The sequence below is a fragment of the Bombus vosnesenskii genome, unplaced genomic scaffold (genome assembly GCF_011952255.1).
Source record: "Bombus vosnesenskii isolate JDL3184/JDL3185 unplaced genomic scaffold, Bvos_JDL3184-5_v1.1 scf7180000013315, whole genome shotgun sequence".
Taxonomy (NCBI): Eukaryota; Metazoa; Arthropoda; class Insecta; order Hymenoptera; family Apidae; genus Bombus; species Bombus vosnesenskii.
The window spans coordinates 1,183,760-1,209,293 of NW_022882961.1; the positions used below are offsets into that span (position 1 = coordinate 1,183,760).

The window sequence follows — 25,534 nt, forward strand, 5'->3', positions numbered from 1 at the left end:
GTAAACAAATGAAATATTCTTGTACAAAAAATAATTATATTTAAATATACAATATATGTATGTATATTTATTTAACTTTAATCTTATTTTTACAATCTTATTTTTTCTCGTTCTAATTATTCTAATTGGAATCCTTATTTCAATTATTAATTTGTAATTAATAATTACGTTCAGTATCTTAATTGATATACTAACGTAAAAATTTTCTACTTTCAAAATGATATAATTTTATAGTTTCATTAATACATAAAATATTGAATAAAAATATATAGCGTAGTAGATATATTGGCTTATTACAATTACATAATTAGTTATTACATAAACGGTAATTATATTATTTTTGTTTCAATATGGCATCTATAACTGTATCTATTGCATCATTTATAGACCTGGAAGAATTATGAATATTATATTTCTTATCAATATTATGATCTTTCTGATCACGTAATTACAGTTACGATTAACATATTATTACTTTTAGAATAAAAAATTAATAATACCTATCAAAGAGAGTATCACAAGATTGATTTTGGTAGTGTACTTTGGATGCTAATGTCACGTTTTTAAGTAAATTAATAACTTTTTTATTATTTGATTTAAGCATTTTGTATATTACTATCAGAGAAGATAACATGTCAATCTAAAATGTGAAATGAATTAGCTACACTATTAATAGATTTGAAATAGTGTATATATACTTACTTTTGCACAACTTGTTATTGTCTTTGTTAATACTTGTATACTCAGTTTTTGATATCTTTTTGTATTTAAAATAATTTTTAATATTTCTTTTGCTAGATAAGGAAACGGTATGCTTATAATATTTTCATCTATTATATGTGAGCGTTGTAGTAAACGCGTAATTTCCATACTTATACTACTGATTGCAGCATTAAACATAATAGTTATATATGAAAGATAAGAACTCTCATTGTCAAAAGTATTTTTAATAACGGAAAAATATTTTTGCGTTAATTTATGCAGTATTTTTCTGTCCTATAATTAATAAGTTATTTAATTCTAATGTAGAAAATATTTACCGCGTCTTTTTTAGATAACTCATTACGTATACTTACGTTTGTATATTTTAGTAATATATCTTTGCTACATTTAGTTAAAGTAACCATTACAATACATACAAAATTTGGTACAACAATGTTTAATAAATTTGGTTCTTGTTCGTCATAAGCCATTTTACTAAAATCTAATAACATCATTATTGCATCAAATGCATCATTTAAAAAAATTATACCATTTGGTGATGATAAACAACTGCAATATAAAAGTACAATATCACAACATAGTTTCGGAGTAGTATTGCACTCTTTCAGTAGTAAATTTGACATATCAAAAGTACTTTTTATTATATTTTTACAAGTATAATGATTTTCTATAATGTTTACATCAATGTGCGATATATGTGTCACTATTGTCCTGTGTAAAAAGAAAGGGTATGTTAACAATAACAATACTTCTAGAAAATTGATAAGAATATGTAATTAACTTTCATACCTCCTGACCCATAATAAAATCTCTGAAAAATGTTCTGATGTATCAAATACATCCTTTTTATGTAATATTGCAATCATTGATATATATTCTTTAAAAAAATTTATAATTATATCTTTGGATACAAGACTTTTTATATTGCATTCATTATTCATTTCTCTTTCTATAAAACTTCTTAGTCTATGTAAACTTTCCCAAAATTTAAGTATGTCCTTATGATATTTATTCATTAAAACTGACTGATATTCAACATGCAGTAAATGTTTTAGAATTCGTAAACTTAATTCTAGACCCTTCTCATTAATTTGGAAATCATGTGCAGTATTCTAAATGAACATTTAATAGTATTATATCTTATTGTTATTAATATATTTATTAAGCAATATCTTTACCTGATTATGTCTTGCATTTGTATTTAAAGATTGTGTAAAAAGATTCGTTAATGCGAATAAAATTGTATCTCCCTTATTCCATTTCATGAGAAGATACACAATTGAAAGGAGACTTTCATCAGGAGTATTGGGATCACACAGTTGTTGTATCAACATTTCCAGAATACCAATTTTATTCAAAAAAAATTTCGGAGGTATTAAAGAAAATAAAAATATTATTGACTCGTTTATTGGTGTTTCCTGAAAAAGGATTACATACATATTATAGGAACCTATAGGGAATAAATTATGAATACTTACTCTGAAATTCTTGAAAAGCTCTGGTAATGCATGTGCAATTAGTTGTAAAATATTAATTTCTTTTTTATACAATATTCCTTCGTCACTATGTTCAATATTTGCTATTAATAACATAGCAATAATATCGATATATATATTTATAGCTCTATAGTTATCAAAGTCATCATTCCAACTATTTGAAGAATCTACTCCGATAAACACAATTATTAATGTTTAGACTTAAACTTAATAAATTTAATATCACACAATAATTATATATTATTACCATTTTCGAAGCTATTCTTCTTCTTGTTAAATTTAACTTTTTTATTATGATTTTTGTTTAATATTTTTGCTACAGGTAAACATTCCATTTCTTCTCTTATCACAGATAACAAAGTTTCAATAAGCTTCGTGGATGTACTCAAACTTATAACAGATTTAGAATGCAAACAAAATCTTCTAACGGCATTTATATTGCTTGTTCCTATGTATGCTAATTCATCCTTTATTTTATCGTGATGTGTACCATTCAACGATATACGTAACCACATAAGTTTTACTAATTCTTGCAAGACAAATTCATCTTGAGTAGTCTGAAAATAATAATAAGACATTAAATTTAATATTATCTTTATTTGCAAATAGTCAAATATTATTTTGTATTATGTATACCTCTAAGCGATCGAGAACATAGGTCAAGGGTACTATATTCCAGAATGGTATTCCAAGTTGGTTTTGTGCATGGTAAAGAAGTTTAATTAACGCTTCTAATACCATTTGATCTTCGTCATAAATACTGTTTGCGAAATTTGGTAGAAAATCTTTAAGTATCATATAAGATCGTTCTTTAACTAATATTTTTTTTAAACCAGTAAAAATGTTTGCCCTTATTTCGGAATTACTGGCTTTTTTTGTATGTTGTAGTAGTATATTTAACCAACTCAGAATAATATTGTTTGGAACATGATTCCAATATTTTTCTAACATTTTAAACAGACCCTAAAGATGTTCACATTTCTTAAATATCAATAATTAGTTTTGAAATATTTAACCCCTTGCCTTATAGTTTTGTTAGTAACTATTTAAGTAAGTGGTGATAATGTTCAGACTGAAGAAACAGACCTCTTTATTGAATTGAAAGCATAATCCATGTCCTTATATGATGTGTACTAATATTGTAAAGCAAGAGGTTAAAGTAATAATAGACAAATTACCATACTTTTATAGTAACATTGCACACTTCAGAATCTGAATCTTTTAAGAGATCTGTTATTGTTTCATAATATTTTTGAATATAGATTTTATTTCTGTCTCTTGGAGTACATGTATATTGAACAGAACTTGTTATAAAGAGAATCTCTACAGCATTGCATATGATGAAAGACCCATGTGCCTGTGATAAGAATTTAATTTGGTGCTTATAACATATTATGTATATGTGTATATGTAAATTTCATTCTGGTAATACCTTTAAATATTGCCAAAGTAAAGGTTTACATTCATTGTGAATCATTAATTTTGCTGCTTGATGCTTGCTATCATGCATAGCAGCAACAAATGAAAGCAGATTTTTACCAAGCTTTCCCCTTCCTGTATCATCTCTATATGTTCGGAAACAATAAAAAATAATACTTTGTAAACAATTTTCAACAATAAATTTCTTAAATTTTTCAGTTCCATTTAACCATGCTGTTGCATATAGATCTGCATATGCAGGAATATAACTGTATTCAATATCTTGTAATACTACTCTTACATTATTATGAACTCCCTGAAATATCAATTATGTTAATGTTAGTTTGATATAAACTGATATTTATAACCTTTTTGGCATAATTTATAACTTGTACCAATATATATTGCTCCCCAAGCGTAAATAAATATAATATCAACATTCGACCTTCTTCAAGGGACATCACAGTTTTTTCTCGAACAAGTTTAAGTAGTTCTTGCACATCTTCAGTGCATTTCAGTAATGTGATACTAGACCTTATCTCATATAAACGTTTTACATGTTGCTAAAAATATAATTAATGAATCAGTTATTTGAAGTTACATTGTTCACATGTATTTATATACTCAAAGGATAATTACCAATGAAGTTTTGCTATTTTGGATGAGGTATTTCAATACATTTCTTATCACTTTCTCTTTCCATGTCATGTCTAATATCCACCACCTTTCCAGCAAATTTGATATTTCATTTTTAGCCTTTAGAGAGATTTTTATTTAAAAATTAAAAAATATGAATATTAAAAGAATAAATGATAATAATTAAACATCAACCTGTTCATTTTTTATATTTGGTAGCACAGCAGAATGTAGTAATATTATGTTTTGTAATAGAACATTGGGTATAAACTTTCGTTGTACAATTGTTTCAAGAGCCATGATAGTTATTGTACGTATTAATTTAATCATAAGATTAAACTCCTGAAATGATAACATAGATATATTGTATTGATGATAATAATAATAATTATATTAACAATAGTAAAATGACAAAATATCATACAATATATTTATCTAAGTGACCTTACTTTCACATGTTTGTCTTTATTCTTTGATGTTTGTTTACATAATTTTTGTGCTTCTAATAATACAGTTTTTATATGTAGCCATAGTTCACAAAGTTCATCTTCTGATAATAATACAATGTTCTTCACGTTGTTATTCTAAAATAATAATTCATTATAAATAAAAACATATTAGATTATTAAAACTGATCTTTCTATACAAAAATATAAAGATTATCTTAGTAACTAAATAATACAAATACAAAATATGTGTATGAATTACAGCTTAATGGTAGCATATACTGTTAATAAAATATGTAATTTTATTTATTTATAAATACCAGTTTTTCGCATATGTTGTTAACGAGGGGGCTCTTATTTTTCAATATTCGAAAAAGTATTTTATCCCCTAATAATCGATGTCGTTGCAACATTTTTTAATATTACCACAGCTTCGATTTTTAAAACCAAACGTATATTATATGCGTATTTTTTTAAGATCTGAAAAAGCGATATTATATATTTCTGGTACATACGTTGGATAATTTCGATGTATATAATAAAAAACTGTAAAAAAGAATACAATGAAGTAAAGATTATAAATTGAGTAAGATACTTCTATATTTGCTATAAATATATCGTAAAAAAGTTTAATCATAGCTAAAAGATAATAACGCTAATTATAAAATACGTCGAAAAATACTTAAATTATACATTGAAAAAAATATGAAATAATTGTAAGAATGCCTTTTTAAAATTAATAAAGTAACACAAATGATGACAAAAGTTATTACTGTAATTCATTCTGAAAATAAATATAATCGTTTATTTCAGAATTTCATGAATATTTCAAATTCTTTGTGATATGTTCCAAATGCTCAAGCACATGTTTAACAACAAGCAAAATGAGTGTTAAGAAAACGTACAGAAATAACAAGAAGCTATGTAAGTCACTTCAATGTAAAACATCATCTACCATCATTTGTAATAATGGGTATTAAAATAAAAGTAATAAACAGTTACACTTTTTCAATGAAATTTATTATAAAGTTTAACAAAATCTATCACTTTTATTTACTATTATGTGGAAGTCGCCATATTGATCGTTTAATGGAAAACAGTTATAGTTCAGATATGCTTTTAAAAGCATATTACAATGAGTACAATTTTGATTATGTACAATATATGTATACATAATTATCTCTAAACTAATAATACTAATTTAAGAAAGCAGACCGCAGTATTAAAAAAAACCCAGAAGTTTATAATTGTCATCAAAAAGAGGTGTTGTATTTAAGCATAGACAAGAAGTATTCTAGATTTAACACGCAATGCATTTTCACGTTACATTTGAAAATCCTAGCACAGCCTGGATAGAAGATAGATCTATTGCCACATATAAGCTATAGAATAGATCTGCAGCTTATGGGATTTCTTGTCGTATTTAGAGCGGTGAATGGAGGAACTATATATTCAACTCAACCATGTACGATGGTACAGTTGGAAGTTACTTCACATTGAGTCGATAACATTGCATCTGATACAAAATTAATAACGACTTCGTTACAATACATGCATGTGTATGTGATGTATGTATGTAATTGTAATTTATATATTTTTATACGGACTATGTGGGTCGATACACAAAGTTAAGTATTTTAAATTATTTTTCCTTATATAAAATATAATGCGAACGATTTAATGAATAATTAAAAAGATGCTTAGAAAATAAAAATATACATAAATATGAGATATATAATAAAGACATTTTGATAGAATTATTTTTATTCTGATAAGAATGTAAGTACTTTAATTTAATTTCTATTATATACAGATAGGGAAATCTGCAACGTCCAAGTTATTTTGCTTAACATTACATAATTTCGAATACTTACATTTTGTCAAATTTCGAAACAATTAATATCGTAAACAAATTCACATAGGTACCATACTTTAATCTGACTTTATTGACTACAGATATACTTAAACCGAAATACTGTTAACCAATCTATCCACATAATTCACAACGTTTCAGGTGCCTTTTTAACATTCAGAACATGTTTTCCTTATATATACATATATATTTATATATACGTTGCCAAGATATATAATTATAAAATAACTTAAAAAGTTCGCAGCACCATATACGTAATTTCATGGTGCATTATCGATGCACCAAAAAGGCTTATTAAAACTGGAAAGAAGAAAGCTCGAACAATATCGAGGTACTGTAACACTTTTTTCCAAGTTTTCTCCTATCGAGCACGGGCAAAGATTCTTAAGATTGAGCATGTTCCTTTCTAGTTTCGCATACACGTACAGTTGCGGCCAGGTATCCAGATAGTTAAGAATTAACAATACGCGTAAGTTACAATTAAACGAATTTCCCTTGACAAGCGTCGAATTTTGTTACATTATCTGATAAAATACAGCGAATGCAAATGTCGACCTGCTAAGTAGAGATATTTACGAACCTTCCAAATCTTTAACTCGAAGCTTTGTTCGCCTCTAAATATATCTACAATTTCTGCGGTGTATTTCGATCGTCGCATTAGCTGCATTCTCTTCCTACGATCTAACAAAATCATATAGTCGTACAACAAATTCTCAACTGAACGATAATATTACGTCCTCGAATGGCATCTTTCGCTCAGCGTTCGCAGTGACCATTAAAGTACAGATTCGATAAGATCGACAATTGCTCGTTACAATTCTCCTTCGAGATAGTTACGGCGTTTGTGCGTAAATTTTCTGCTCGGTATACCGTGCGCGCAAACAACTTATAAACAGATGCGATTCTATATTAAAACAAGAGTTATCACGTCATAGTTGCCAACTCTCAAGCAAAAAATAATACCATGCACCTCACTCGGGCAGGGATTCGCGTACGTTTCAATGATTTCTAATTTCAATCCCTCGCGCTCTTTCATCGCTAGGAAACAAGTGGTTCAACGTTGAAATAAAGCCGATTTGAGGCTAACATTCGATTCCAACTATCTTTCAGATCTAACAAAACTCAGACTTTAAGGGAAGCGCAGATCGTTGCGCGTCTTTTCGTGCCTTGTTCTGTTTCACGACTCGAGTTCGAACGAAAGTACACGTAAGCGGACTGTTGTCACGTGCAACCTTAAGACTTCAGAATCATAGGACAAGTGGCTGATCGTCAACGGGATCTTACAAATTTCTCTACGGTCTTATTACAGTTACGAACGTTATGCAACGCTTCGCGAGTTCTAATTTCCGTGAAAAAGTGCAATGATCGTTTAGTTTCATACGGTCGTTTATCGGTCATCGATCACCGCACGTCTCCCTATCTCTGCTAGCTACAGTTACGTATGTATATAGACAAATTATACGTAGAAAGTTGAGTGGCACTATTCGAAAGTTGCCTGAGTACGTTTTGTTTGTTGACTAGATTTCATAAAATTCATCCCTTTCTCTCGCAAATACAACTGACTCTTTTAATTGCGCTTTTTCTTCTTCTTCTACTTCTTCCTCTTCTTTATCTTCTTGTTTCTTTTTACAATGATCCAGTGATGTTTGACGGAAACACGAGAGCTACAGCTTAGAAAAGCTTAGAAATGGAATCGCATGCGATTTTCGGGCATCGACGGTAAATCACGTGTCTCTATTAATAAGGTCTACGCTTGATCGTAAGCAACATTGATCGAGTGCGATAAACACCGGAAGTTTTCCTTCCCCCGTTATCGTTACGCGTGTACCTATATATTATAAAATTCGATTAGAACCGTAGTGTGTGGTCGTGTAAACGACGTTACGCACACGGGTCTCGGGATACGCGATAAAAAGCATAATACAGAAGTATCTAAGAACCTCTTGGATGACTGTGAGCAACGGTGTTACAGATCGGTTACGAATGGCTGATTCTTCTCTTTTTTTTTTTTTTTTACTCTATCGTTGCTTTGCTTTTTTTAATGTAACCCGACGAACAGGACAAATTCTCCTATGTCTATTTAACTAGATGCTCGATTACAATCGATGAGAATCACGTTCTTGCGAAACTGAAATAGAAATTATGAGAGAAACTATGTACAAACGAATCGTGTAACGTTAGTGCTAGGGCACAATGTCGCGCGATGCATTATGCATTTTCATAGGTTTATAGCTGTCTCTGCTGCTGATCGTTTTATCGCTGCACGTAGAAATTCAAATAAATCGAAAGAAAAGGCTTGCTCTTATTCCTTGATACGATCAGCAGCAGTTTCTAAATTTCATGCCACCTTCTTCTTACTTGTTTTCTTGCTGCGGGGCAGGGTAGCGAAGCTTGTTATCTGAAAAATAAAGACGAATTCTGTGTGTTATCGTCGTTCTGTTAGCGGGTGAACGTTCGATCCTCAAATAAAACTGCCCGATATCGCGTTATTTACATTTTTATGTATTTGATCATTCGCTAAGCGTTCTTTACGACGCAGTCTTTAAAACAGAGATCGATTCGATAATAATTTACACACCACACTGACTTTAGGAAACAGATACTACTACACGAGGGGAGGGGGGAGCATACTGGCAGAAAAATTCCCCTCAGGTGGTATCGTTTCCTTCTCGAAGCAACGGTTAATAAATCGTGTAGCTGTGTCGCTGTAATCGTGTTAATCGTCGAGTAACATGCATGTTTAACATTCTAGTAAGAAGTAACACTCGGTAAGCGATTAGTGGTCTAACGAATTATCAAAAAAAAACACTCTAGAAACCATATCCATACGATCTGAACCAACGAACTAATCCGTTTCTTCTCTCCAGATTTCCTCAGTACGACAAAGTGGACGAAAAGGACTAGGAAGGAGCCGATGATATTGGGTTTACTTAAATCGTCGACGAAAACCAGTCAATGAGACCCGTCTAACTCTCGCAACGTACACGATTATATCTTATACGATATTAAACGACAGCATTTAGAAAATATCCGACTCTAATCTTTCGCCAATTTTTGGTGACTGCGATGCTTCTCTTATCCACGATTCTACGCTCGCGCCCTCCACTTTCTCCTCGGTAACTTTCTTTGTTTCATCATTCTCTGTTTTATCCGCGGTTTCTTTATCGTCGCTTGGCGCGAGTACGTAAGTGTCTGAGCTGTTAGAACTGTCAGAAATGTCGTTCTCGCTTTTATCGTCATTCTGAATGTTTATCTCTTGACCGGAGCTGGATCGCTTCGGTGCAAGTTCGATAATCGTTTCCTGAGGTTCGATGCTGTTCGATCTGGTCTCGGACGTGCTGATATCCGAGCTGGAGTCGTCTGTTTTCGAAGCCTTGCGTTCTTTCGAAAACGCGCTGTGGAAGATATTTTTCGGAATAGCGAGCAGCTTCGAGAAGCCTTCCTTCGTTCGCTGCCTCTTACACTTCTTCCCCTTTGACTTCGCGCCAGTAGCGTGAGCGATAAACACGTCTTTCGCGGTGCCGGTGTTTGAGAAGGTCTTTAAGGTTCCAGTTTTAATTACCAAAGTGGCTTTCAACGCGCTCTGAGCATCGGTCTCGTTCAAGTCCTCTTCGCTCTCCGTGAGAGGTACTTTGGGAGCTGGTTTCTTGTTGTACTTACCAGCTCGGCCAAGACTGTCGGAATTACTACGCGACACACTCGGAGTTGTCCAAACGTCCAAGTAGCTGGCGCTGTCGTATTCCGGAACCATGTTTACCGCGTCTTTGTCGTCAGCTGTGTTTTCTATTTCTTTTGTTCTTTCCGACGATGCTTTCGCGTCTTCGCCATCTTTTCCTGCGTTTTCATTCTCGTTCGCTGTTTCAACGTCCACGTTTTGCGACGAGTCTTCCGAGGATAACCTTTCAGTGACGGGTGTAACGCTACGCTGCAATTTTTCCTGCGTGTGGACGATGTTATTCACCGCCTTGCGAGCGTCGTTTAACAGTTGTTTCAGCTCGTCGAACTTATCCTGACAGAGTTCATCCGTTACGGTCCGTGTTGACCGTTCGGTTAATTTTTCGGAAGAACCTTCGTCACAAGTAAAATTATTCGTAATATTTTCTATCGTGTTTTCGGTCTTTGCGTCTTGTGTTTCGATTCGCTTCGTCTGTGCATCGTTAATTGATCTCTCTGCAGCCGATAAAGGTTCAGGATGGGTCCTCGCCTCTATACTTTCAATTATTCGAAGCTCCGCGGCTAGCACAGGCTCTGGCCGTGAATTATCGATCGTTTCCGTCGTTTCCTTTTTTTCTAGTTCCGGCGGGCCTGATTGACTGGTATTTTTAAGTAAATCATCGTTACCTGCGGTAAAGGTGCCACGATCGAATTTCATATAATCAGCAACGTTACTGTTTTTCGAGAGTAGAAGCAAGATCTCGAGAGCTTGTTCAGGAGTGATGAGATTCAAAGGTGTCGGAAATGAGACATTTTTGGAGGAAGAAGGATCGATGCTGTCGGAATCCTCTCCCGAGTCCTTCAAATATCATAAAAATCGTTATATTATCAAATGAAACGTCTAATCATGTGCTGCTGCATAATTTGAAAAGATTAAATAGAACGAACTTAAATCGTCATTAATGACTAGGCGGCGAGAGTCGAAGAGCGTCTGTGGAAAACGCTGTGTGTAATATCTCGTTGTAAAGAAAACTCCACTCAAACGAATGTCCAAACTCGTTTAGATAGATGACATAGACAAAAGCGAAGAAACAATTAAGTAACGTCTACTAGCGCTTGTGTATCCTCTTTGTAGAGGCAACGTTCTGACACCTTCTAGCGTTATTAATGACTGTTTAGAGTGTGCGTTTAAATTGCGCTCAAATACTATATCGCGGTATTCTCGTTGCCGTGTAGAACATTTTCTGATAAAAAAATCGCAATTTTTCAATCTTGTCACTTACACCGTTTTCCAACGCTCCTCGAATCGTCGTAACGTTTCAAGTACACGTTTCGATTTCTCTGATATAAAATGGCAAAGTCCAGATGGAAGAAATAATCACGTATCCTTGATACGATGCTTGATACATAGAATGCCGAGGGAAAAATTTGCCAATGTCCTTAACGAATTAATCAAGGTTCAATTTCGTCGCAGACTCGCCTTTGCTGTTTCATTCTAGTCTAGTTTATTTTCAGTCTTGCTTCAGCCTTGCTTCTAGTCTGTTTATCAGCGTCATTTGGAACAGTTGCAGTAAAGTTTCGGTTGCAGAAATGAAATTGGGGCTCGAGTGCGCGGAATTAAACCTTGATTTATGTTCTTATACGGATTCGGCCGGTTGAATTTAGTACCTCTGGGGTCTTCTTCGTGGTGGAGCGAGGTTTTGCGCGTGTTCTTGCACCGACGCTCGATGTTCGAACCAACGAATCGCCTTGAGATGTACGGCTGGATTGTAGCGCTTCCCCGCTGCTGTACCCGCTGGAGATGTCGTCCGAAGACCTTATATTACTGCAACCAACGATCCGTTTACAGCATAACACGTCCACGTTACGGATATTAGGACGCTACACGTTTGTACTATGATTATTAATCATAAAAATTAATGATTAAAAACGAGATACGAACGTTAAGCTAGCTGTTGGCTCCCTAGACCTTGGCTGTAGAACGTCAACGTCCACTTCGGAAAAATACATTTCCACTCGATTGGTGCTGGACTGTGTCCGACGAGGACTATACCCTCTTCTTCCCACATGCTCTCTTCGACGAGGTTCCACTGAAAATTATTGACAAATTTCGATCAAAGTATGTTCTTTTAATGCCCGATTAACAAAATTCCTACTGTGGACGCACGCGCTGCGTCGTGTCAATCGTTTTCACTGATTAACGAGCCATCGTTGTGAGAAAGTGATATTTCACTCGCGATTTTGTTCGTCGATCAATTTACACGATCGAATTCTATCCTTTAACGTTGCGGCTGCGAAAAAGCAAGAAGATTCTAGGGTAGGAGGTTTTTAGCGAAGAACCACAAAATACAGTGCCGTGAATAATTATAAACTCAACGTTATTTTCTGATTTTTCGTAACATTGAAACAAAAAGAATCGTTTGTTGTAATACCGTAATCGTAATACGAAACAAAACGAGAGACACAAGGAAGAAAAATTGTCTTCTCTCCAAGTCTGGAAGAGATTAGATTTCTTCTTTAAAATTGTGTTTCTCCCTGTGAAGAGATACAAACTCAGTGTTAGTTTTCTTATCTTTGCAATGTTCAATGTTTAGTGGATTTCCCTTTATCTTCAATTACTTCTATCAATCTATTAATTTAGGCTATTCACTGACTTATTTAAAGTTTCAGATTTTATTCTTTTTTTTTTTTTAAGGTAAACTTTTCTCGCTAGAATTCCACGTAGGTTCTCGATGTCCATGTAAACAACAGTGTTCCGAAATTTTCAAACTTCTCTGCACTGACGGCTGTATTGTCTTTTTTATCTTCTATCTCGGTTACGAAAGACGATCCGTCTTTACGAACACACACCATCTGCCGATAGCCTTTCGAGCGTTCAGTTTACGAAAACGGTTTCGCCTAACCTTATCTTAGTTTCTTGGAAATATCGAAGAACCAATACAGAAAATGTGTTTGAGTCTATAATTATTCGAAGCATGGTGAATAACGGGGAAAAAATTGGCGAACTCCTAATATATGGAGCGTTTGTCCACCGAACAGTTTAAATAAACAGAGTTTTACATCGAACGAAGCGAACAGCGTTATGGTTATTCGCGAGAGAATTCGTAAAAATGACTAGAGCCACGATCGGCCAATAACCTTCCATGTCCGTCTCGTCGTGCATGTGCGGCGTGTTTCTATTCTCGTCCTCTTTCTCGCCGGTCAGGTCGCTCAGGCTGTAGCTCTTCTTTAAATGCTGTACCAGACCACCACCGCCCTGAAAAACCAATCCTCTGTTTTTTTCAACCTGCCGGGTAATCCACGATTGCGTGCCGCGTCGTTTGTCAAGAACCAGTGAGCAGAAAAATCAAACTTATCGATCGAGCACAGAGAAACGTACAGTTACATGTTGAAGATACATACAGCGAAGACTAAAACAAAGTATTACATAGGGTGTTAAAAAAGAAGAAGGTGCTTAGACTCGAAGAGTCGATAGTACTCGGCGAGAGGAATGAAACATTTCTAATAAACACGTAAGTCCTGCGAAGCCTGTAAAGCGATCCTTCTGACGCAACATCGACACTTTTATCGTTTACGACAGCGTTCGACGTCGTGGACGAGGCTTCTCGCGATACGTTGAGACGTCGATTTCTATCGGTGGATGGACATTTTTTTATCGACACGAGAGAGAAACGTATGGAACGTTTATTGTAGCAAACGCGAGGAATTATGCAAAACGTACGATACTGATATTCAAAGATATGTAAAATATTCAAATATGCAATTACTCGTTAAAATACTTAACGGATGAAACAATTTTCTAGATTATCTTCGTAAAAATACGAAATCGCGTAGATATGGGAAATTTTTGAATTCCTCTCGGTAAGTCTCTTACGAACTCGTAAAGTCACAGACCTTCTCATCTGAATATTTTGTACAGAGAAAACGAAAAAAATAAAAATATATTCTTACCAACCCGGGAAAAGGTGTTAATGTGTTATCTGCCGACACCGGAGCGTGTGTTCGATCTGTCGTGCGTGTTTTTAGCGACCGATCTAGGCCGGGTTGAACAACGCGAACGCGTTGCGGTCTCTCGCCTATCCGGCTACGTTTCTTTCCGACTTTCATTCTGGCACGAGTTAACGGCTAGCGTTCCGCGTGTCCAGCGATAGAACCGGGTTCTCTTGATTAACTGGACCAACTCGTTAGACGGGATTTGCACGGTACGAACGATGAAGAATCGATCGATCCGGATGATCGCGGGGCACTAGCGTTTATTTTCCACGAAAAAGAGAACGGAGCAAGAGTGAGGGACCAACACATTACATCCTTATCCATGGAATATATTTATTCGAAAAAAAATGGGAATAAAAAAAAAAAGAATGAAATGAAACATATCAATAGTAGCATCGTTGAGTAAAATCTTTGGGATATAAAAGTCTTACTTTCTAAGCGTTTCAATGGCAAATCCTCGTATTGCTGTAGCTTTCTTAGATTCTCGACGGTTCTAATATGCTTGGAGATGTTCGGTTGGTGTACAAGTAACGAGGATGTGTATCCTATGCAATTACTTTCCATCACATTTACATCAATCTGATATATGTATGAGATTTAACAACAGTTACAACTATGGGAACTACAGCAAGGAACGACACGCTCTGTGATCGATGCCTCCTTAAGCACTACCTGATGTTCGTCGGTGATTACGTGCCAGCAAAAAGTACAGTACTTCGATTACTTCGTAAGCAAATCGTGCGATCCAGATAACAAGTGTTCGTGCAAACTGCATATACAAAATTGCCAGTGATCGTCGAATTCTTCCTGTTACATACCTCGCCTCGGTACAGTCTTAAACTCTGTCTTTTTGATACAAGTCTAGTTGATAGAAACGAAATATCATGTATTCGATCGATACTCCGATTATTCGACGGCTTGTTCGTGAAAAAGGATTCAACATGATTATTTGATATATTTATTTGTTGAGAATAGTTTATCAGTTTGCAACAATAGACGAAAATTTCTTGGATTGTCGTAATCGACGAAATCTCATATCGTCATCTATCGTAAGGCACCAGTTCTCCCGACTTACTAAAATTATCACGGTTCGCGATTCGATCACGATAGATTACTCTTAATGCTAATTAGTATAATAAACGATATAAGTCGCAGAATTCGCAGAAAGGTGGCACGCAATAATAGTTTCTTAATGTTCGTCTAAACGTTAAACGTTTCGCAGCTGAGATTACATTATGCTAAAGGCCTCTGGTATATATCGAATAAAAAGACATCTTTATCATTGTATATAATATCGTAACGCACGTGTAGACGTAACAAATAATTTCACGGGAGTGAAATTTCAAAAACTCCCCTCTCATCAAAATGACCAAATTCCTTTTTATCTTTGTCTTTCCGACCATTCCATCCATAATTCGTCTTAACGAATACCTTCTTCAGGATTAACTCGACTCTAAAACAGAGAGAGAGAGAGAGGGAGAGAGAGAGAGAGAGAGAGAGAGAAAGAGAGAGAAAGAAAAAAAAATGAAAAATTACTCTAAGACTTTCAATAAACACACGCATAATTTCCCTAAAACCCATTCCACTCGAATCTCTATAAATGTAAAAACGCTATGTTAATCTTAAATCGGTAACTTGCAATCCATTTCGACGAAAGCCTGTCGAGGATTATTCTCGCGATTCTCCGAGACTACGTTGAATCGTTGCTTTCCACCGATTCACAGAACGACACTGTGTGTCAGTATTCTGTCATGGTGGATGCATACTGCTGGTCAAACTCATCGTCGCTGAACATGGAGTCAGTGTCGCGAGCGTGTGACCTGAGTCGCCTCGAGTTGCCTTCGGCTCGCCCTTTTCTGGTTTTCCGCGCCTTGTGCGTTTTCTTCGGCGTTGGCACCTTGAAAAAGTTCCCTTCTGCTACAGGATCAATTTCGACCAGCTCGTCGTCCGTGTTCATATCGTTGCTCGTGTTGGGCATCGAATCGACAGGGATCAAGTCATCGGAGCTACTGCTTAAGTGCGACGGGGTGCTTGGTTTCTGGATGGCGTCTATCTGGTCCGTCTTTTCCTTCGAGGTCGTTGGAAGCTTGGCCAAGCTAGAAACGGCCGAGGCCGATTGGATCGTTGATAGCTCAGTCACCATGATTTGGTCTGACTTCAGAATATGCTGACCACCCCCGCGTTCCGATGTGTTTTTAGAAGGATTTTTTTTTTTTTTTTTGGTTTTTACACATATACACGAACGTCGTGGAATGTTTGATGTTACAGGTCGAACATAACAAACACGTATGTACATATAACATGGTATTTTTTTTTTTTGATAATATATAACGACGAGTTGTTAAAGGAACGACGATGATTGACAGTGGTTAGACGATGTGTAGTGATGATGATCGACGTTGGTGTTTGTTTGATTAGAGGCGGCGTGCAGGATAGGCGTGCAGGACAACGTAAACATAAAAAACAAGAAAAAAAAAGAAAATCGAACGATTAGCGAGTTGGGAAGCGGTGGCTGCAGCGAGTTAATATTTTACGTGAAGTTACGGACTTTTGATCGTTTTGTTACGAGGAAAAGATTCAGACGACGTATCATATACTCGAAGAAACGAGATACGCTACGTTGTATATATTCTGTATATTTTTTATATAACCATCTACGATCTACTCGGGATTTTCCGTATCTTATTATTCCGTGTTTAATCTCAGAATTACTTCTATTCCATAAAAAAATATCTTCTCCGTTACTGTTTACTTTTCCTGTTAAACAAGACGATCGGATTCGTCGTTACGGCATCTGTAAGCGAGTGTACTTTTAAGTTTGAAACTTACCTTGATAGCGGTTTGCATGAGAACCGTGGTAGCATAATTCACACCTTTCGATCCGAGGTGCAACACTGCCGAGTAACCTTGCTCCGTCGCGCGTGCTAAGGCATCGTCGATCTCAGCCTCGCGCCGGATCAAAGCCGGGTGAACGAAGCGTCTGTAGAGAATGCTCGAGCCTTTGGTGGCTGGGCTCAACAGCCAGATCACCAGGATAGTCTTGATTTCATAGTAAAACGGGAACCTATACGAGCAAGATCAAAACACAAATGTTACGCGTACGAAACGATGGAAAAAATCGATGGCCGTAAATTATTGGTCGGTAAAATACAGCACATTTTCATAGAAGAATGCAAAATTTGTAGCTCGAACGCAAAAAGATAACCAACGATAAAATTGAGAAGCTTTTTGGAAAAATGTTAAATTACTTTACAAGCCTCGGTTCTGATTTCTCTTAACAGCCCATCGAGGGTCGACATTTCATTTGCAACTTTTCGCGATGTGCATATCACGTCGTATAATAACATTTATCTTATATTATAGTCTTTATCATCTTGACATAAATCGCAATAACTTGGCAATGAAACGTTGTAGCATTCTATTGTAATAAAAATGGCCCTTCCGTCAGGTGTACGGCCACTTTTCTTAGTAACTGTACATATTTACGATGGACCTACAGGGCCTTTGTCTTTCAGAGAGCTCGTCAATTGTCGTTAAGCGTGACGCAGCCGTGAACCACGAAGCCGCATCATCGCGAAAGGAGGGTAAAAAACGAAAAAGGGGAAAATAATTGGGTAGAGTAATGGCCAGGCGTAGGATAGTGGACGATAGGAAAGAAAAGAGGGAGTGTGAGAAAGAGGGAGGGAAGGAGAGGAAAGTGCCAGGGTATTCCTGGCTAGAAATACACCGGCAACTCTCCTTTTTGGTTGTAATTCGAGTATGAAGGGAGAGATCTGGCACAGCGGGCAGGAACACCAGAAACAGAGACGGAAGACGAGACGCCTGTAGAATCCTCAGAAGTGCATGTAAGCCAATATCCATCTCGGCCGAAATTAGACTTTCGGAATTCCCGGTGGCGAGCGGACCACGCGGTTCACCTCGGTTTATTGGCCCCGGTTCGCTCGAATTTTATTCGCTTCCGGCGAAAACGGGGCCATGACCGACCGACCAGACCAAACGCTTCGCGACTCCAGATAGCCCTGTCTACGAAACACATGCCCTTTCCATCCAGCGAACGCGTGCAACAGCTATTTCAGCCTCTTTCATCGCGAGTACTCTTTGGATTAACAAGTTACGAGAGGGAAGGGACCACGGTGGTGTCGACCTCTCCTCTTCTATTTGACCTTTTCGGTACTCGTTCGTTGCTAGCTATACTACGGTATGTATCAAAGTTAGAAGAGAAACGTGACCCAGGCGTTGCTCACCAAAAGCTGAAGAAGACGTCGGTGAATGTTTCCGCGCACGTGAACAGCGCGAACACGATCCAATACATCATCCATTTCACCTGAAAACGAAAGTACAAATGCTTACACTTTGTCTCCAGACGGATCTCTGCGACGAAACGATGTACCGTACGCTCTTAGGGATATAGATAGGATGATCGTCGTCTTGGAGGAACTCTTACTTCGTCTCGGCTTTCGTATGGGATATATTTGATCGCTGTATAAATTCCGTTTGCCATTTTGTTCGTGTAAGTTGGTTATCGATGTTTGTAATTAGCCCGAGAATGTTTACGCGTTCATGGGAAATTTGAATGTACAAATATGTGCAGAACGTACATATATAGAGATATAAGAGGCATAACATCCACGTACATAGAGGTTGCGCGTCAAATTGGTAGAAGTATTCTAACCAGACAACGGTCTTCGATCCACAGCAACCTAATATTAGCTTTTAACGTTATGCGAAAGCAAGAGGGAAACGCAAAGGGAATGGAAATATAAGCTTGGAATTTAACCGGGAATTCTCTGGAGATGGCATTGGAGCATAAAGCGACACGAGTTAATCCAGAAACAAAGTTCGTCGAGGACAAGTGCGGTGGATTTTTAACAAAGAAGCCTGAGAGAAGTAGCCCTCGTGGATAAATATTTGCGGAGCAAAGTTTATGCTTTCCTAGAAACAATGTTTAGCCGCAACGTTATCGAGCAAGTTCAGCTGAAACTTGGCTCGTACTTGGAAGCACGCTTATACTCTATTCCCATTAATTAGAATGATCAAACATAATCGCTATTAATGGAAGACGAAGTAAGAATACCTCTCTAGTTATTTCAGCGGGTGGTCTTGATAGATACTCACGTATTCTTTCACATTCTTCGTTCTCACTGCCTTGTACGAAGCGTAGGCCGGGTACAAATTGCCAAACACTAATCTGAAAATCGGATACAGGAGAATGTAAGTGAGCGATCGGGGCATTACAATAACTAGGAACGCGGCCAGGATCCGAAGGCTGCCCAGGCCCATTTTCTTTGGCAATTGGTCCGCACAGTATCGACCGACAGCGAACAGACTCGTGGCCAATATTCGAGGGACACCCGTTTTACAGATCGTCCAGAGAAACGGATTTTCCTCGAGTTCGTCCGGTCGAGGCTCGTTTCTTTTGATTTCCATTCCACACCGGGAATCTTGCCCGTGCCTCGCCTGGATTCTCGATTTCTATTCGCGAACTCTCTCTCCGAGTGTTTTTCGATTCTCGTCGGTCCGATCCGACGCATCAAACTGTAAAATCGAAGCAGGAAAATCGTGCCTTGAAAAATCAATCTTGCTCTGCCTGTAAAAGTAAACTAACAGAGAGATAAGCGAAAGGAAACTTACAGACTCGGCGAACAGATTGAAAAATCGGACAGAGACCTGTCTCGTTCTGATAGGTATAGCTCGTCGATCGACGAAATAACCGAACGATGAAGTAATCAAAGATTATAGAAGAACGATCGAACGAAGGGAATACTATGATGCGTGTACTTTCACTCACGGATTTCCTACAGTCGCGTTCATACGGCGGATCCTTTCGTTGCAAACGATGATCTCGTAGGCGTGAAACGAAGTTGAATCGAGGCTGATTGCGAGGGTAATTAGCGGCAGCGCGGAGATCAAGCGGTCGATTCGTGGACGCAATTGGCAACGCAGGTAGCTTCTACATGACGTCCCCTTTTCGTGAACTGTTCTCCGCCGCGACGCACTTGTTGCATCCTCTAGCCACGGAAACGCTTCACATCGTCGTTTCACGGCTACGAATCGATTCGTTTTCCACGAAAGGATCGCCCAGAGCAGACGATTCGCGCTGTTCGATCGAGGAAAATTCGCGTTTTCGTCGGTCACGGGCTCGGCGGCCGCTTGTTCCGGCCGCGGATGCTTCCAGTTAAAGACTAAATGCGTAACTGCGTTCTGGCACCGACGTGTCGACTACATCGATGCCATACAGGCTCTATTTTAGCGCCTTAAGCCGCTGTCACGCGAGCCGGATACGAAATTCGCCCGACTCGCCTTCACGATAACGATTCAACCGATCCGATAGACTTTTCGTTTTTGCGCACTGTTCTAAGATGCTGTGTGACTTCAGCTGTCGTTTGTCTCGTGTAACTATAACATTAGCACGATGACTATTGTTGTTCATGGAAATGCAACACGCTGATTGGATAAATTGGTTCTCCAAATGTATTTTAGAAGAAGCTGAAGAGCGTAGTCAGATATTTGAGTCAGCCAGAAGATATTGCATAAGAACCAATAAAGCGAAGAACAAAATGACGCAAAAGGAATAGCATATACATACACTACTAAATTATGTTAATCACAGTTGAAACTATTACCATTGAACTAACTTTTTCCTCTTTCATCAGTACAATGTATGGCCGTTGAATTTTCAATGTAAGTACACGGTATATTTCGCTATTTACTGCACCGTTAATAACGGGTTAAATAGTTTATTTTCAAACATAGATTACTTGAAATTTATTCCCAATTGAGTTTGGCAAATTGCTAAGCAAATTATTTAGCTTCGCCAAACTAGCCCAAATTTACATTGTTTCCAATGTTGGAGAGTATCGTCGTGTTTAAAATAACAGTGTTTTTCGTTTTTACCGCGCATTGCGCGTCTCTTGTTTTTTCCCGTTTTCGTCGCTGCTATTTCACACTTTTTTCAACGGCGGCATAAACCGCCGTTGACGTTAACAAAAATTACTTCGACGAGAAAAATCACACGAACAAAATGTAACTTTACAAATGTAAATTTGATATTTAAAGAATGATTGCGGAACTAGGGAGGATGGGTTCGGCGAACGAGCTTCGCCAAGCGAGAATCGCGCGAAACTACGGACGATCGCGCTTTGCAGGTAATACGATGATTGTCAGCAATGTCGATTGCGTAACAGGGCGTCATTTGCGCGCAGTCCGTGCTGGTATTTGCGCATTAACGAACCCCACAAACGGAATTTTTCGAGAAATATTCTAAAGAATATTGGTATCTTCGTCTTGGAGCCTGGGTAGTGACTAATCCACTCACGTTTAAAGAATCTTAGACGAAATTAGAATATACACTGGATCAAACGTTCTCAAACCTATGTTGTGTTTATAAATATTCTGGCAATGGAAAATTATTCGGATTCGGAATGGGGAACTCGATAAGCATTGGCTGCCTGTGTAAAGCATAGGTTACGCGAAAGTAAAAATTCCAACAGACGTTTGATGATTTTTTGCCAACTCGTTGCTGCACTCGCTACAGTGTTCGACGCGGTTTGAGGCTCGCAACTAAGAGAATCTATCTGACGAGAAATGCCAGACGTTTTAACGATTTTGGAAAGATTGGCAGTGGGGATGGTAAAATTCAGATTATGAAAGACACGTTGGGCATGATGACTCATGGCTCATAAGTTAAGGATTACGTCGATTAAGGACTGTACCAGAAATGGTAATTCGGTTGTTGCGAGGAGAGAAAACAAAAATACGTACAAATTGCAGTCGTTGAAAGGACAGAACACTACACCTATGTAAACTATCGCTATTCGTTCGTACAATTTCAATCGCACAAAGTTGAGAGCCACTATGGAAATTGTAATTAACTGGTTCGTCCAGACAGGTTCTTGCTCTGCGGTTTGAACGTTACGAATGAAAATTCGTTGCAAATGGAAGACAGAGGGAAAATTCACGATAAACGGTCGAGGACACGCTTTCTTTGGGGCAAAGGCTTTGCGATATGGAAACGTGGCCAGTGTACGGATTTCGCGACAGAAAAAGTCGCTCATGGAGGATCCGCGGCGAAACGTGACGGAATCCAGGCTGCGCGCGAATGAACGACAATGATCTTGACCTCGTACGAATAAACATGTCGCCTTCGCTTGTTCCCGCGTTTGTGCTCGTGCACGCGTATGCACGTTTACGCGGCTGCATTAATAAACATGAAACTGGTAGTCCGGTAACAATTGCTACGAATCGCGTCTACGGTTTTATCGAGCCAGTCGGTCGTTTCGGCTGTTTGAATTTTCCAGTGATTTTATCGATCAATCAATGGCCACGATGCCCGAGTATCGCAAAAGAAAAACGTAATAAGCGAAATAGAGATTTTAAAGTAGACTGTGTCAGCCAAAGGTTACGTTCATTGTTAACTATCTCTGTCTTACAGTCTTCTAGCAAGTAATAGTATGTCTGTTAACGTTCCCTTTGTACTTTTATGGTAGCTTTTTAATACCAAACTCTAAATAGCATTTGTCGCTTGATTATGTCTGGTAAACCCTGGGATAATCCTGAATATTTCATTCTATCCTGAATAGGTTGTTAAAAAAGGACGAAACATGTGCAGCCCGTGTATGTGATAAACGCGTGTATGAAAAGATCAACGATTGTACCGTCTGATCTTGTACCTTTTTGGAAAAGCTTGGGAAAAATCGGTATACAAGTACACGCTTGACAGTCATATGCATAAGGCGATCTGTTTTACTTATACGAAAGTTTGTGAAATGGCATTCTCGCGTTTTTTAAGAGGCGATCGAAAAGCTCGATTCACGGGCAGCGTTGTCAATGAACTGTAATGACTGGCTACAAAAAACGAGAGAGAATAGTTATTGTTTTATATTGTCGAAGGAAAATTTACTTGCCCATTGTGTTCTCGCAACAGGTTTCGTTGCGCGAGTCGCGCCCATTGTGCGGCCGATAAATTCGAAAAGCAGCAAACTCGTTGCGATTTGCCATTTTATTTTCAAAATCTACCAACGAATCCCCGAAACGCTGTCAATATTTATTTGCAAACGTATGGCTATTTTTATCGCGACTGAAAATGAAAATCAAGTATATGTTTCCTTCGAACGATGGGATCGAACGATACTCACGAAGATCGAACAAATGTTTATGGCATTAATTCATAGGATGGCTAAACAAATGTTTATGATATTAATTCATAGGATGGCTAAACAAATGTTTATGGCATTAATTCATAGGATGGCTAAACAAATGTTTATGGCATTAATTCATAGGATGGCTAAACAAATGTTTATAGTATTAATTCATAGGATGTCACGTGAGCATTTGGTTGCACGTGGCAAGAATACAGTCCATATGCAACCTTATGTATCGTAATAATAAATAATAAAAATGCAGTCACTTGGATGCAACGTGGGAGCATTTGCTAATTAAAGGTCGTGAGAAATATGTCGGTTCCATATCCGAAATACGGTTCGACAAGAAATAACGGGAATATGTGCTGGATACTCGCGTCCAGGTAACTTTTCATCGCGCTTCAGGGTCGACCCAGTTTTCTATTTTAATCGTAGCCCTTCTCGAACCACAATTTCCCTCGAGTCCCTCTTTATTATCTCTTGTCCATTAATTAAAACTCTGGCGGATACGAAAATCATCATTATCTTTCTTTCCACGTCAGCCACTGATTGGTTGGGCGGGTTTTGCTTGATTTTGCTCCGTGGAAAAAACGTATCGGTTCTCGCTGATTCGAACCGAACGGTGTCGTTATTAAGCGGACTATTAACTTTCCACCGGTCGGATAGAGTGGCGCATAGGTAACGAATCAGTGTGATTCGTTTACAGCTTTAATGAGCGAGGTACGAAAACGTCGTAACGAGGGCGTGTCCGGTTATTTCGAGATGGGGACAAGGAGCATCAACCTGATCCATCGGTACATATCGCTGCGACGTACGCGTAGAATAAGCTAGATAGAACAAACCGCTATAAATAGATAAGCTAAGCGAGTCTAAACTGCACATATGTTTTTTAATCCTTTCAGGATTGCACCATTTTTAGCCGACGAGTAAAACTTGATTTTCTTAACTCGCGATTTAATCTCGGTAGTTTCGCTAAAAATTTAACTTAATTAAGAGCGAATGGATTAAGAAACCGATTGAGGAAATTGATTAGATAAAAATAACACACACAGAGAAATTCGTGTATAATAAAAAAAAAAAGATAGAATATAGCTGCCTCGATAAATACAGCTACTCTCAGCTGACAATTCTGTCGGTGCGATCGTATAAAGATTCGGTGGGAAAAATCTCGAAGCGTTCGGTGTAAATCTTTTTACCCCAACAGAGTCTTCCTGTTTTACGTCGTAGAAAGAAAAAAAAAATGGTTGTCGAGTTGGTTCAGCTTTTTTCGTCGAGCATCTCTGGAACTTTTCCAAAGTCGCCAAGTGTTGTTCGGCCGAACAATTTTGAAACTGCATCGGAATACCGTGGATGCGGTATTCCACGAGGCTTGCCAGCTCGTCCTTGGAGGCGATGACAAAGCTCGAAGAAAAAGAAGATATTCGTCGAGGCTTCCATTCTTTGTTTCTAGCGCATGATTTCCTTTCTTGGCTAGCCTGATCGCTTTTAGACGAGACCAATAGCCTTTGTTACTTTTAACAATACAATGACCCGAAACAAAGCCAGGCTCTCGTATCCACAATCACAGAAGACGATAATCGAACGGTGTAATAAAACTTCATGTAGAAAAGATTATATCGATCGCGCACGAGTTGCTTCTTTAATCAAGCTACGAGCCTTCTTTCGTAATTAAAGGGAATTCGTGAGTGGAGACGCGATTCATCCGGTATTTCTAATTTCGAGAAGTGTTGCAAACGCGGCTACCTTTATCAAGAACGCTTAATAACTTTCACCTTCGTGACAACGATTTACACGTGAGATACTGCTGCGTCGCATGTAAACGGTCGCTTAATTACGAAGATGAATGGGCGCGACAAAGAATTATGCGGGTAATCCATAACAGCGACGCGATCAAGTCGAAGGACTCACGAATTTAGATGATCATCAAGTATTGTGTTATAGAAGAAGGAAGTCAGGGACGAAAGGAGATCTAAAAATATACATTGAAAAAGAAAAGAAAAAAGAAAAACCAGTGTGCTCTCTTTTCGTTTATCTGCATGATTGATTTATTGCTCTGTTTCACACATTGTCAGCAACGCATTGTCCAGTCATTAACGATTCACAAATATCATTTAGGAAATGAATAAAAAATTAATCACCGCGCCATCGAGTCAA

The 25,534-nt window shown here is 37.5% G+C and overlaps 2 protein-coding genes across 5 annotated transcripts; both read right to left on the bottom strand.

Annotated features, from left to right (window-relative positions):
* Positions 1–254: 254 nt before the first annotated feature.
* Positions 255–6,372, bottom strand: LOC117235324. Its single transcript, XM_033497221.1, has 17 exons — positions 5,626–6,372; positions 5,041–5,200; positions 4,724–4,858; positions 4,470–4,616; positions 4,278–4,394; positions 4,034–4,201; positions 3,652–3,954; positions 3,403–3,576; positions 2,856–3,182; positions 2,467–2,776; positions 2,202–2,386; positions 1,902–2,141; positions 1,513–1,835; positions 1,077–1,434; positions 703–996; positions 501–640; positions 255–389 (listed from the first exon to the last, which is right to left on the bottom strand). Exons 2-17 carry the CDS (start codon positions 5,131–5,133, stop codon positions 335–337), a joined length of 3,369 nt encoding a protein of 1,122 aa, XP_033353112.1. The 5' UTR covers positions 5,134–5,200; positions 5,626–6,372; the 3' UTR covers positions 255–334.
* Positions 6,373–6,633: 261 nt separating this feature from the next.
* On the bottom strand, positions 6,634–20,963 carry LOC117235280. Of its 4 annotated transcripts, none has more exons than XM_033497147.1 (8): positions 19,356–19,667; positions 18,485–18,564; positions 17,070–17,304; positions 13,386–13,503; positions 12,190–12,337; positions 11,916–12,072; positions 9,440–11,106; positions 6,634–8,991 (listed from the first exon to the last, which is right to left on the bottom strand). In XM_033497147.1, the coding sequence occupies exons 1-7, from the start codon at positions 19,665–19,667 to the stop codon at positions 9,613–9,615; spliced, it is 2,544 nt and encodes an 847-aa protein (XP_033353038.1). In that variant the 3' UTR covers positions 6,634–8,991; positions 9,440–9,612. The 4 variants fall into 4 exon arrangements, with proteins under 4 accessions (XP_033353038.1, XP_033353037.1, XP_033353039.1 ...); XM_033497146.1 differs by having other exon boundaries at positions 9,423–11,106; XM_033497148.1 differs by lacking the exon at positions 6,634–8,991 and adding an exon at positions 20,864–20,963 and having other exon boundaries at positions 9,613–11,106; positions 19,356–19,775.
* Positions 20,964–25,534: the final 4,571 nt, after the last annotated feature.